Genomic DNA, 12,467 nt, shown 5'->3' on the forward strand with positions numbered 1-12,467 from the left:
TACTGAAGAAGTTTAGATTTAGTTCAAAAAGTTTGTCCTAAACAGGGTTTTGCATCATTCCTCGTGGTGCTTTGACTGGTGACAGCCAGGCAGGCTTTTCAGGTATACAGACACTGTTTGGAAGGATTGTTTTTGTACCTGTGACTTGACATTTACATGACTTCTTTTGTGAAGGCTGACAGCAGAGTTTGCTGGAACGACAGCTGCTCTGCTTTGCTCTGTAAGAAAGGCCAAACACACAGTCAGAGCATTTTGCCCTGCTAAAGCTTGCCCAGTCTGTTTCCTGTGGCCATTTCTCTGTGACTGTCTGAAAACCTTTATGCTATAATTTTCTTTGAATTCAGAAAAGAGATAGAAAAGTAATCACAGCTATAATTTTGCTGTTTTTTAGGAAAACTCAGATATGTTTGAAAGGTGCTGGTAGGGAGTTGAAATGTAGTGAACTTAAACCAGAGGAAGGAGAGGGCTTCAAAGGGAAGGCATGCATATAATTCTAGGTTAAATTTAGCTTAATACTTGTTACAAATGGACCTCTAACCATGCATATTAAGTGAAGTCCTGACTTCACTGAAGATAAAGACCGTGTTCTGACTGATTCAGTGGGGCTAGGGTTTCACCTATGACTGGTATGATCTAATAGGTCATCGCTAATTAAGAGTATATGTGGCCTCAATTCCTGCTGGTGGAATTAAATATCTGAGCACCAGCCACTGAGGGAATGGGGAAGGAACTGGTCTCTGAAAGAGTGGTCTGGGGAAGCTGTGCTATGGATTGCTGTACCCTGGTACAGCTTCAGATACAGAAAAACTTTTAGCGTAGGTACCGGTATAGCTCCTCCAAGGTGACAGAAAAGTAGACCAAATGCAGTAGGTTCAAGAGACAGAGCTCAACAGGGGTGGAAAAAGCCCGAAAAACAACAGAGAAACCTGACACAGCTATGGGCATTACTGGATTCAAGGGCATTGAGCCTGAAGAGTGCTGTAAGAGATGAAATCTCTGCATGACAGCTCAGCAATATGTTGTCTGCATAATAACATGTAGATTGTAGGCAATCACTGTCTATTTTCTGTGATGAAAAATCCTTTTATTACAAGCAGATTTGATAATATTTGTATTTCAGTTCCAGAACTCTCACTGACTGTTGAAGTGTTTCCCTACCTGTCCCTGCCTTCTTGCCTTTTGCCTAAAAAATGTGTGAGAAGGGAGATGGACATGGTCCTGAAGACAGCTGGAGGAGAGGAGGTGCTGAGAAACCTTGACTGCACCTTTTCAGTGGTTAAAGTGGTCTTTTCAGAAAGATGGGGACAGACTTTAGAACAAGGTCTGAAGCAATAGAACAAGTGGTCATGCTTTTCAACTTAATGGACAGATTCAAGTTAGATATGATGAAGAAATGTTTCACTATGAGAGCAGTGAAACACGGGTACTGGTTGCCCAGAATGGTCATGGATGCCCCATCTCTGGAAACATTCAAGGTCACTTTGGATAGGCTCTGAACAATCTGTTCTAGTTGAAGATGTCCCTGCTCATTGCAAGGGGATTGGAGCAGGTGACCTTTAAAAGGTCCCTTCTAACCAAAACTATTCTCCGATTCTGTGGTCTCAAATGCACATGCTTTCTAGAAAGGAAAGCAGCTGTTTCGTATTGACATTCACTGGATACTAGCAGTGCCATTAACATATGCTGATGCATCTAACATAAGCCTCAAAATGCCAGGTTTTGTAATTGGCCCATGAAATCTCACTCTGGGCTTGAATATGGTCTGCAATGTCTGTATTAGAATATGACTTTTCCTGCTTCTTAAAGGGAGGAAAAAATGCTAAGCTTTTTTCTTTTTCTCTAGTGTTCTAGTTTCAGTTTGATGGGCTTTAGATTTTTTAAGAGTGTGGTTTTAAGGTTGTTGATCAGCTGGCGTGAACAGATTGGTTTTGTGGGGAGGAAAGGAAAGGTGACGGCATCCAGGGATGAGAGGTTGCCCTGAAGTTCACACTGTGCTTCTCCTCCTCACCTGCAACTCTCTTACCTCCCTTCCAGCTCTGCTCAGCTGCCCTGTGGATTTGTACATCCTGCACAAAGAAGTAACAAGTAGACCAATCTCCCTTCTCTTTCCCATGTGCTGCTCTGCTGGCTCATACATTCTGATGTGTTTCTCCTCAGCTCCACTTGAGGGGACTGGAAAAGTTGTGGTTGTTCAGTAGACCACTGCCATTTGTTTTCAGATCCATGCATCCAAAGCCTGCAGTGCTTCTTTTCTCCCTCCAAATATTTTTTTTCTTTTCTATGCAGACAAACAGCCTCCCAAGCAGCCCTGCTTTGGAACAGGTGGTTTTCAAAAGTGCTGTTTGATAACAAGCTTGATGTGAACTAATATAAATTTCCCTGCTGGAAAGAAGATCCTGACACCTTATCCTTTGTCCCAGTGCTTGTAGTGCTGCTGCTTTATACTGAGCTGACTCTGGAAGCTGATCTGGCTGGAAAACGCTCCCAGCCAAAGTGGCAGGGGAGGAAGCAATTTTCAGCCTGTTTGTCAAACTGTATCTGAAATGGCAATTTGGGTTCCAGCTACAAAAACGTATTGCTTGGGTTGTCGACTTATCACCAGTTTTGCTTCATTAAGTGTTATGCATTCTTGGCCTGATATAATTGCAGCAGATTGCACACATGAACTGTTAATTATTTTATTTTTAAAACAGAAATTACGGAACAGGAAAATAACATTCCAGCATGTTTGCTTTTGGAGCTAACCTACCACAGCAATCTGTTAGTTTGATAATGGTTAAACTCGCAAGCCCTTGCCTCAGCAGAGTGCAGTAGGGTACCATTAAGGCAGCCATCTGTTGAACATACATACTGGAGGCATGAATTGCCTCACGTTTTGGGTTTCTGAGTAGTTACACCATAGTCTTATTCTCTGAATGCCACTGATCTGCACTGAAAAATGCATGGAAAGATCAGAGTTCAGTGAAAGGTGAGCATCCAAATCTGGGATCAAAGACTGGGAACCCAGTCAGCCGAGCTGTGGATGTGGAGCTGGGAAGAGAGGATACCTCATGAGCGAGGTAGTTCACATGCTGATTGTAAGCACGGCTCTGGCAAGAGCTGCTTGGGTTGCTTAGCGATTCAACAGATCTGCAAAACTCCATTTGCAGACCAAGGCTGCCATTACGTTGGATTGATTCATCAGGATCAGCAGCTAAAACAAGTTATATTCTATCGGAGTTTTTCTGCATTAGTTTACAAATGAATTTACTTGGCTCTAAGTGGACATTTATTTTAGTATCTTGAAGAACTGACTTTCCTCTATTAAAGTAGAATAATGTATCTATATGGTGCCCTAACTTGAACAGTACATAAAGATTAGTAAATAAGACCCCATTAAAAATACTTATAATGTAAGTAACATGGGTCCCAATAGCCTTTCTAATGTCCATTAATGCTTATTCTGAGGATCAGAGCTCATTTTACTGAGCCATTTAGTCAAACCGTGTGATTATTTAGAAAGTTAATTCATGCATACTAAAATCTAGCTTAAGTAATGCAGAGGGTAGGAGGTAAAACTCTATGGAGACGATAGTCCTTTTTGTTATTTAATGATCAGCCATAATTAACTTGCAAATTTGAAATAATTAGAACAAATTAAAGGTATTTAACTTTGCCTCCCTAAAGAAAAATTCAAATTGCACCAAATGCAGCTTTAAATTATTCAAGTCTCAGAGGTCTGTGCCGGGTTTTTTTACAATGCCTTTTCTATGATGAGAATACCAATCTGCTTTTTGTCAGAAAGCATCCTATCAAGTAATTGTTCTTTGTGTCTAATAAATGACAGCTATTCTTCTTTGTAAAAGTATTTCAGTCTCTGAAGACTACATCAGCATTTCCATGGCATTTTAATTCAATAAAACAAAAGGTTAATGTTTTTCTACTTTTTAAGGAATGCAAATACTAGCAGCATTCAATGGGTCCTGAATGACATTTAAAATTTGCCATTCATGCTCAGCAGGGGTATCGCGATACGAGGCTCAGACAGGATGGAAGGAATGTTCAAGGTGTGTTTTCCTTTGGTGATGGTGTACTTGGATATTCATAATGAGGCAGCAGTTGAGACTCGCTTCTTTTCTGGTGACACTACATCTCCTGCCTTGGTGTAGGGTAGCTAGGTTAATAAGGTCTTTATTTAGAAAGTCTTCTCTGTTGTGTACTTTCAAGGAGTGCCATGAAAATTCATTGGATATTGTGGTGCCCTGCAGGAAGTCCTACTAACCATGGTGCCTTTGAGTGACACAATAGGTAGTTGGATATGAAAATACAGAGGAACCTCTTTTGCTGCTAAATCTCTCCAGATATAAATAGCTGATTCCTTTGGACCATATGTTGAGTTTAAATTTCCAGGTTGGATCAGTCACATCATTCGTTTTACTAATTATTCCAGAGGTGAATGAGTAATTATGTTCAGAAACAGATTTTCCTTATGTCTTCTTTGTTTAATTGTGGTAGATAGTTAATTACTAATTTTTTTTTTTTATCTGCATTATCCCTTTCCCTCCTTGGTCTGCACACCTTTCAGATTAAGTGCCGTTTTAAGATTTGAGACTCTATCCTTACTTGAGCAAAACTTTAGCATGAGCTGTCTTCTATTAAATACTAAACAATAATGCTCTAATTGTTTATTGCAATTATAAATGCAAATACACTTACTTTTGTTATTCATTATACCTTAGCTTATGTAGCTTCTTCTTGGTGTCTGCCTCTGCCACTGCATTATTTAAAACAGAACTCAGTATTCTAGAGGCAACTGCACCATGTAGAAGATACTGCATTCAGAAGAAGAACCAGTTGAGTAATCACCTCTGTATCTGCAAGCCAAAGGTCACTGTCTTCACCTGAGGCCTGTAGGCTGTAATCAAAAGTGCTTTAAACAACTCAAAAAACCATCCAAATAATGACAACCTCACTGTTTTTTTAAATGCTGTTAATCATCCAAGTACAGGCAAATGGAATATGAGGTCCTGTTTTGTCAGAGAAATGTGGTCAAGTATTACACCTTTAAGACTCTTTAAGCAGTTGCTTGTATCCAAAACCGCCTCTTTTTGCTCTTGGGGTTGCAGGGATTAGTAGGTTAATAATTTCATATAATTCAAATAAGATAATAATTTAGTCCACCATAAATTTAAAAAACACTTTGCAGTATTATTAGTGGTCACACAGTTAGAAGCCCTAAACGGAGGTTATTTGGAGAAGTTATATCCAACACTTCAGTCAGTTATTATAGGTCATAAGCCATTATATACTGTTCTGCATTATAATACAGGAGTAATACTAATTGTCCAACAGGCTCAGTGGGCCCTATTAAACAATGTCTTATACAGCACATTGATGTGAAACTTTTAATTTAGCTATCATTTCCTATTTTTCCCTCAGATCTACAGCAACTTCAGTAATACAAGCTTTTAGGTAAAAGATTACTGTGATTCAGCCTCCATGAAGCTGTATCCTAACTAATACAATCTCAGTCACACTCTTTGGGTTGCCAATGTAAAATTGGTGCTTAAACAGTAAAAAGATTTATCACAGAAGTATAGAATGGTTTCGGTTGGAAAAGAACTCTAGGATCATAGAGTCCAGCTGTTAAGACTTGTTTAATCTTCTGATAACTCAGGAAAGCTGTTTGTCACTTCCATGACTGCAAGTAGATGAATATAATCTTGGGATAAATTGTATTATTTCATGTGGATAATACAAAGATACTTTTAAATATTTTTAATTTCTTTTATAAAGGGGCTTTTTTTGACAAGGACTAACAACTTACATACGTTGAGAATTGTCATTTAAAGCAGTAGTTACTTCCCAGAGAGCAGAATTTGAAAGCAGTAGGTTTACTGCTTTCAAATTCTTTCAAAAGTCTTTACTGAGAGAAATGTGGGTCTTCATAGCCCCTTGTCCACCCAGAACATTTTGAGATGCCTGTATCTGCACAGTTGAGGTCATGATTGCTCCCCATCACCAGATTTGCCTCCTGCCTCTATCCATGCAGTGATTATGATCTTGTGTGAAGTTCATCTTGAATCATAATGATTCTGGTTAACTTTCTCTTTTCTTACTTTACTTGAGGTGCTGCACTTCTGCATCAGATGCTCTCCCACCAGTTTGCTCATGCATTCTCTATCCTCTTTAAAAGTACCTCTGTTCATTCATCTCACTTTGTCTCCTCTCTTCTCATCCATTTTCTTCTTGAGTCAGCTTCTCACCATCCCTGGAGGCTTTTAAAAAACATGTAGATGTGGCACTTGGGGATGTGTTTTTGTGGTGGTCTTGGCAGTTGTACTCAGATGATTTAAAAGGTCCTTTCCAATAAAAATAATTCTGTGATTCTATAATCTGCTTTCCTTTTGCAGACTAAAATTTCGGATTTCTCTTCACGTGATCTTCAGATAATCTTCTCTGTTTCCGCATTCTAGCGAAGTGAGCATTTTTTAAACTTCTCTTTTTTCCAGTTTTTGCCCATTGTGCTGGACGAAGTACTTTGCATGTCTTCATCCCACTGGTCCTGTCCTAACCACTCAAGAAATCCAGGACCTAATGCTTTTAAGGAATGTGCCCAATGCCACAAAAGTCCAAATACAGTTGTCAGAGTGATGCTTGCTGCTGATAATCAAAGACTCCTGATAAAGTGGGTTGGTAACTCTTCAAGCCTTAGGTGTCCTGCTTTCAGAAATTATAAATGGATTCAACAAGAGCTCAACCAGCAGCATGATGTTTGTGCTTCTGGAGAGTAGAAGTAGGGTAGAGAGCTGGGTGCAGTGTTAATGGGCTGAGCGCATCATGTAACAGCACGATCTTTCTTTCCTCCCAGTGTCCCGGTGTGGAAACATGAAGATTATTTATTGAGGACACCTCCAGTGAGCAAAAACTCCAGAAAACCAGGGAGCAGTCATGGGAGCAGTTCAGGGAAGAAAATGGTTGGCTTTGGCGCAAACGTGGATGATGGGCAAACCCCTCTAATGCAGACCAAGAGGGAAGGCACCAACTCCAGGAGAGGTAAGGGGAAGCATACTGTATTGCAGGGCTGTGAGTGTGCTGGTGTGTTCAAAAGGATATCAGTAAAATGCACAATTAAAGGAAGAGCTTTGCAGGTGTTTAAAACAACATAAGAGAAGGTGGTAGCTCCATTTAAAACAATAAAAAATATTTTAAATAACAAATGGTGATCTTGTCTGCTGTTCCTGATGAAAGAAAAAAATAGCCCTTAATTTAAGAAAGCTCCTTTGATGGTTTATTTTTTAACTTTCCCAAAAGGCAATGAGAAGTGCAGTGGGGTTTGCTCTTTAAGTGTAATCTTTGCATTCTTTTCCTCCTTGAGTGATGACTTCACCATCACAACCTGCTATTTTGCCACACAGGGATGTCTGTACTGCTAGAACCTATCCTGCCCTTAGCTTAGTGCCTCCACTTAAGGAGCAGAGAAGCAATCTTTTCTCTCTTAGGAAGAGAAAAGGTTGGGAACAAAAGCAGCTTGGATGTTTCACTGCTTAGTGTTGAACATAATCCTTGGTTCAATTATGAACTAGCTTTTTTTTTTATTTTTTTATTTTAACTTGTCAGCCAGTTTGCCGTATATGTCAGCATAAAAATAAAGAAAACGGCAAAATGAGAAGAAATGTGGTGCAGTTCTCAAAGGAACAAATAACTTGTGTTATTGGTGAAGACCGTACCAACATTAAAAAGCAGTCCCTGTGAAGAAACTTTCAAAAGGGTATCATCAGCCTGGACCCAAACAGTGGCTGAGGTTAATCTCTTCCAAGGCACAGCTGCAAAAGTTGGAAGCCTGTAAAGGGCTTGTGTCCAAAAAAATCAATTTCTAATTTGAAACAAAATCATTTTTGACTAACAGGGGTTCAGGACCCATTACTTTTGCTGTATAGTCTGCTGACATTTCACACTTTCTGTTGTGCACAATGAATCCTAATAGACATTTTATAACATTGCTACACCAATCAATTTAAGCAAGAGAAAGCCGTTACAATTCTGCAAAGTTTCAGGGGCAATTTTCACTGATGGTTTTCTTTTATGTTTTTTTTCAGCTATCATTTTTTTCTTCTCTTTTCCTCTTCCTTCTGCCCCCCTCCTTCTCTATTCTGTAGTGATAAAACTAGGATTTTTCACAACTGGATGATGGGTTTTGTTCCTTGGATGGGGATAGTCCCCAAAAAGTAATTTATTTTCTATAGATTCAGGGGAAAATATCCAAGCTGGTCTCTTCTTCATTCATTCATTCGTTTCATTTTGTAGAACTGATGAGAAGTTACAAGTTGCATCTGGCTATTGCACATAGCAACTGAGCTGCACCTATGCTGGTTTAGTGATTGTAGTGGTCAGCATGTGTTGGGGCTCATCCCCACTGTAACAAGCATGATCTCTGAAGATGGTGGGCATCTTTTGCAAGCAGTTACTGGCATTGCTGGCTTTTATGGTGTAGAGCTGCATGGCAAAATTTGACTTATAAACATTGGCACTTGCTGTGATAGCAGATAAAGTTCAGAGGAATGCTTTCAAGCTGTGGAACAACCTCAGGTCTATTACTGATTTGAATAGTTGTTTATCACAAGGCAAATTACCTAGCACTAATCACTGAAGTTGAAGTCTTCTGTATTTAGTACCTTTTAAATTGGCTTCCTTCTGTTATATATTTGGACTCCTTTAGCAAGCACACACACATACCTGTAAAGTGTTTTTTCCATCTTAGGGGATCACCAGGACACTATGTCAAGGTTTTTAATTCCGGATAGCCTGGACTTAGCTGGCTCTGTCCTTGATTTTGCTGGGTATTCCCATCTGCTGCTGACCTGGGATTTCTGGTTCAATGCAATATGAGAAAGGGGAATGAAGCCCACAAGATGATATCTCGAGGCATGAAACTCTATGTCATTTAGACACATACCTGAAGGTGGCCTTTTGGTTGGAACACAGTAGTGCTGTGTACAGAAAAATGTTCAGCTGAAAACTTCTCGACCATCAGATGCTGACCTATTGCTACAGAGGTTTATTTTTTTTCATGCCTGTATCAGTCTGGTCTATTTAAATTATATGTTCTCCAGGATGGTGACTCTATCCAAGCACACCTTAGTGCAGTGCCAGTGCTGATGTGGGCCTTTGGGCACTCTGTTACCTTGCTGTTCCACTGGGAATGGTGGCTGTATCAGTAGTAATGTCCCTCCAGAGCAACATAGGCACTTTTATCAAGTTTAAAATTATTAATCAGGAAGCTGTCCCCATCCTGGACTGGTGGAAGGCTTTCCTGCCTACAAGACTGCTCACTTGCTGTGACAACAGTGGGTTTGGAAAGGGTGATTTCCTAAGAAATCCACTTCTTCTTTCTCCCTGATGATGGTGAGTAATGGGGAGAAGAGCATTGATAATGTGGTCCCTTCACCTCCTGGAGTGGAAAGGGTCACTTCTGCTCTCTTTTCAGGGTAGAAACTCACTGGATCAACTTAGGCAATCAGTTTTTATTCCCTCACTGTTGCTTTTTTGTCTTCTGTTTCTGCTTGCTCCTTAGTTTTTATTCCTGTGCTTTAGCAGGTGTTTGTGTCTTGGTAGTCAGGCTTTTCTAGTTTTACCAGCAAAACTTTAAGCAGTTGAAGCAATCCTGAAGTCTTAGATCCTTTCAGCAGTAAATTGTTTTTATTGGTGGCACCACCAGCTATGTCAATGTGTACTAAAATCTAACACCTTGTCTAGTTAAAAAGCACTGGAATACAGAAATGTGTGTTTCTCTTCCTTTCTCCTCTGGAAAATTTTGCTGTGGGGCTGGGAAACGTACATCCATTGCGCTGTGCAGTACTGGGCAATTCTTTACATTTCTGTTTAAAGTATTCTTCTTTATGAACCCTTTCTGAAACATCTCTGCATTGAAATGAAACAACTATTTTTCCCTTTATTTCTTCTTGTTGGACATAATATCTCCATGATGTTGTATAGCATTCATAGTTTCCTTTCCATGTGTGAAAGAAAATGCCAGAGAAGGCAAATGATTTTAGCTCATTTTAGCCCTGTACTTTTCCAGGGGCTGATTTCTCTAGATAGTGTTTGTTTTTCAGTAGTTTTTCTAATGTAGCTTCTTAGGGATTCAGGATCTTGAACTTCTTCCCTTGAGGGAAGACTCTTCCCTACAATTGAATAGAGCAATTAGTTAATATTAGTGAAGTGCTTTGAAGATGTGAAGTACTATATAAATGCTAAGTCTTATGAATATTACTTTTATTCAAGTCATAAAGATTTCTTTTATGATTATCAACCTAGATTTCCCATTGCTTACTTTCATTCCATTGCTGCTTGAACCAGCCTCAACCATATTTCTTCATTCTTAGTGTTTACACTTTTAAAATAGAGACTGCTGTATTTCCCTATTTCATAGTGTTTTAGTTGTCTGTTTTTCAAGCAGAAATATATGGCTGTTTGAGTTTTCTCAAATGAATCTTTATCTATTTTAAATCATTCTTGTACCAAGTTAGCCAAATTGAAAATAGTATTCTTCACATTACCATTTTGGAGGCATTTATAATTGCTTTAGGGGTAGCTTGCCTTGCAAGCTCATGTCTAGGTTTTTTTTTTGCGATTCTTTGCTGCTCCAGGTTCTTTCCATTGGTGTCAGGATTTAAATTACCACACTATGCAAGAGCTTTTTGTCTTTTCCAGGGGTAAATGTGTCTATTCTTTTTCCACGTTTCTTGCTTCTCTAGATCATCTGCAATGTCTCCAGTCTCATACTGTCTTCTAACACCTGCAATCTAATTAATTTGCTGTCATTTGTATCACCCCAGTTCTCTATGACTTTTCATAAATAATTACCAGTCACTTCATAAATTCATTAACTAATTCCCCTTAGCCCTGAAATATATATCCTTCAGACTAAAGACTTTGTATCTTTTTTTTTCCCCTGGTAGTTTCTTTTCATCAGCTTTATGTAGGCAGGTATTATACATCAACAGGGTCTTCATTATCCTCTACTTGCCAATTTTCCCTTCCTTGATTTTTTTCTCATAATATATTTTAAAATTAGTAGTAGCTTGGACATTTTGGGAAATATTATTGATTTAATCATCTTTATATATTTGCTTGTTCCTGAGTGTTTCTTTTCCCTCAAAAGACTTGCATGCTTTTTCCAAGATGTGTTTTTAAACTTTTTTTTTTTTTTTAGATATACATTTATTTGGGGTTTCTTGATGCTCCTGCTTTATGTCTGTGCAGCCTAACAGCCTCAGTAAATTCCTGCTGAGTTCCTTTTCTTGTTTTCTGTTTCAAGCTCTGGTAATACTTTCAAACTTGGGTCTTTGAACAGTCCCCTTTGAGGCTGGGTTGGCCACTTCTGAGTCCATATATTGTCTTTCTTCACAGAAATACGTCTCGTTTTCTGTGGATGTAGTATGTTGACGGTGTGCCAGTCCTTTCTTGAATTAGCAGTTGAATATTTTCTCCCATCTTAACAAGGTTTTTATTACTTTGGTATTAGTTTCTTAAAATCCAGCTGCCTCATTCCACTGTCACATGAAGTGATTTCTAAATATCTCCTATTCGTTCATGAAGTCAGAACTCTAAGCAAGAAGCTTCCAGTCTTTATATGCATACCCACTCTTCTCATCATGGATTGGCACACTATCAAGTTACCAGGGACACACAATCAGCATATATCCCCATGATAGTTCCAAGACTTCCCTCACTGATAATTAACTCTTTCTTAGGCAAGATTTTTTCACTGCATGGTACTGAAGCACAGTTCATTCTAAAAGAGCGATAGCCCATTTTTTGTTAGCCTCCCTAAAATGCATCTTAAAATGTGTGAGTTTACTAAATTGTACATATTTGCATAACTCTTAGATCAATGCAGTGTTTTAAATAATTCCTTGGACATCTGTAAATTTTGCACTGAAGCTGGAATTACAGCTTTGTGTTGCTTCATGTTTCAGCATGGCTGAGAGATAATGCTGGTGTTCACAGAGCCGAGAAATATTTGGTCATCATAGGGTTACATAAAGAGATAAACACTGGTTTGACTTCAATTTTTGCTGATATTTAGTTTTCCCTATAATAACTCTTTAGTTAAGTGATGTTGGTTGCACACAACTAATTAGGGTAGCTTAAAAAAGCCCCAATCCACAGGCTGTTGTTGGTAGATCAGGTAGCTCCAAATTTTCCTATTGCCCTTTACCTCTCGTTTACCTGTATGCTATTTGTCTTACTAAATCTGATCAATGAAACTCAGTTCTCAGGTGAGCAAGTGAAAAATTGGCTGGACCAGCAGCCTTCAAGGGTTGTCTTCAGTCCAGCTGGCAGCCAGTTCATAGTGGTTAGCTGCTTAACATCAACAGCCTGGGCACCTTCAGCAAGTTTGCAGGCTTGGGGAAGCAGTCAGTGTGCTGGAGAACAGGGCACAGTATTCAAGGGACCTTAACAGGTTGGGAAAATGGTTTGAC

At 39.1% G+C, this 12,467-nt stretch overlaps 1 protein-coding gene across 2 annotated transcripts in view; it reads left to right on the forward strand.

Annotated features, from left to right (window-relative positions):
• Positions 1 to 12,467, forward strand: part of KIAA1328 (KIAA1328 ortholog) — a 171,879-nt gene that overhangs the window by 128,439 nt on the left and 30,973 nt on the right. For both annotated transcript variants that reach the window (XM_042028740.1, XM_042028741.1), the window contains one exon: positions 6,851 to 7,035. In XM_042028740.1, coding sequence (XP_041884674.1) covers positions 6,851 to 7,035 — 185 coding nt within the window. The remainder of the gene's footprint in view (positions 1 to 6,850; positions 7,036 to 12,467) is intronic.

Source organism: Corvus kubaryi, unplaced genomic scaffold, assembly GCF_017639235.1.
Source record: "Corvus kubaryi isolate FWS band 111438036 unplaced genomic scaffold, C.kubaryi_AGA036_p1.0 37308, whole genome shotgun sequence".
NCBI classification, from domain to species: Eukaryota; Metazoa; Chordata; class Aves; order Passeriformes; family Corvidae; genus Corvus; species Corvus kubaryi.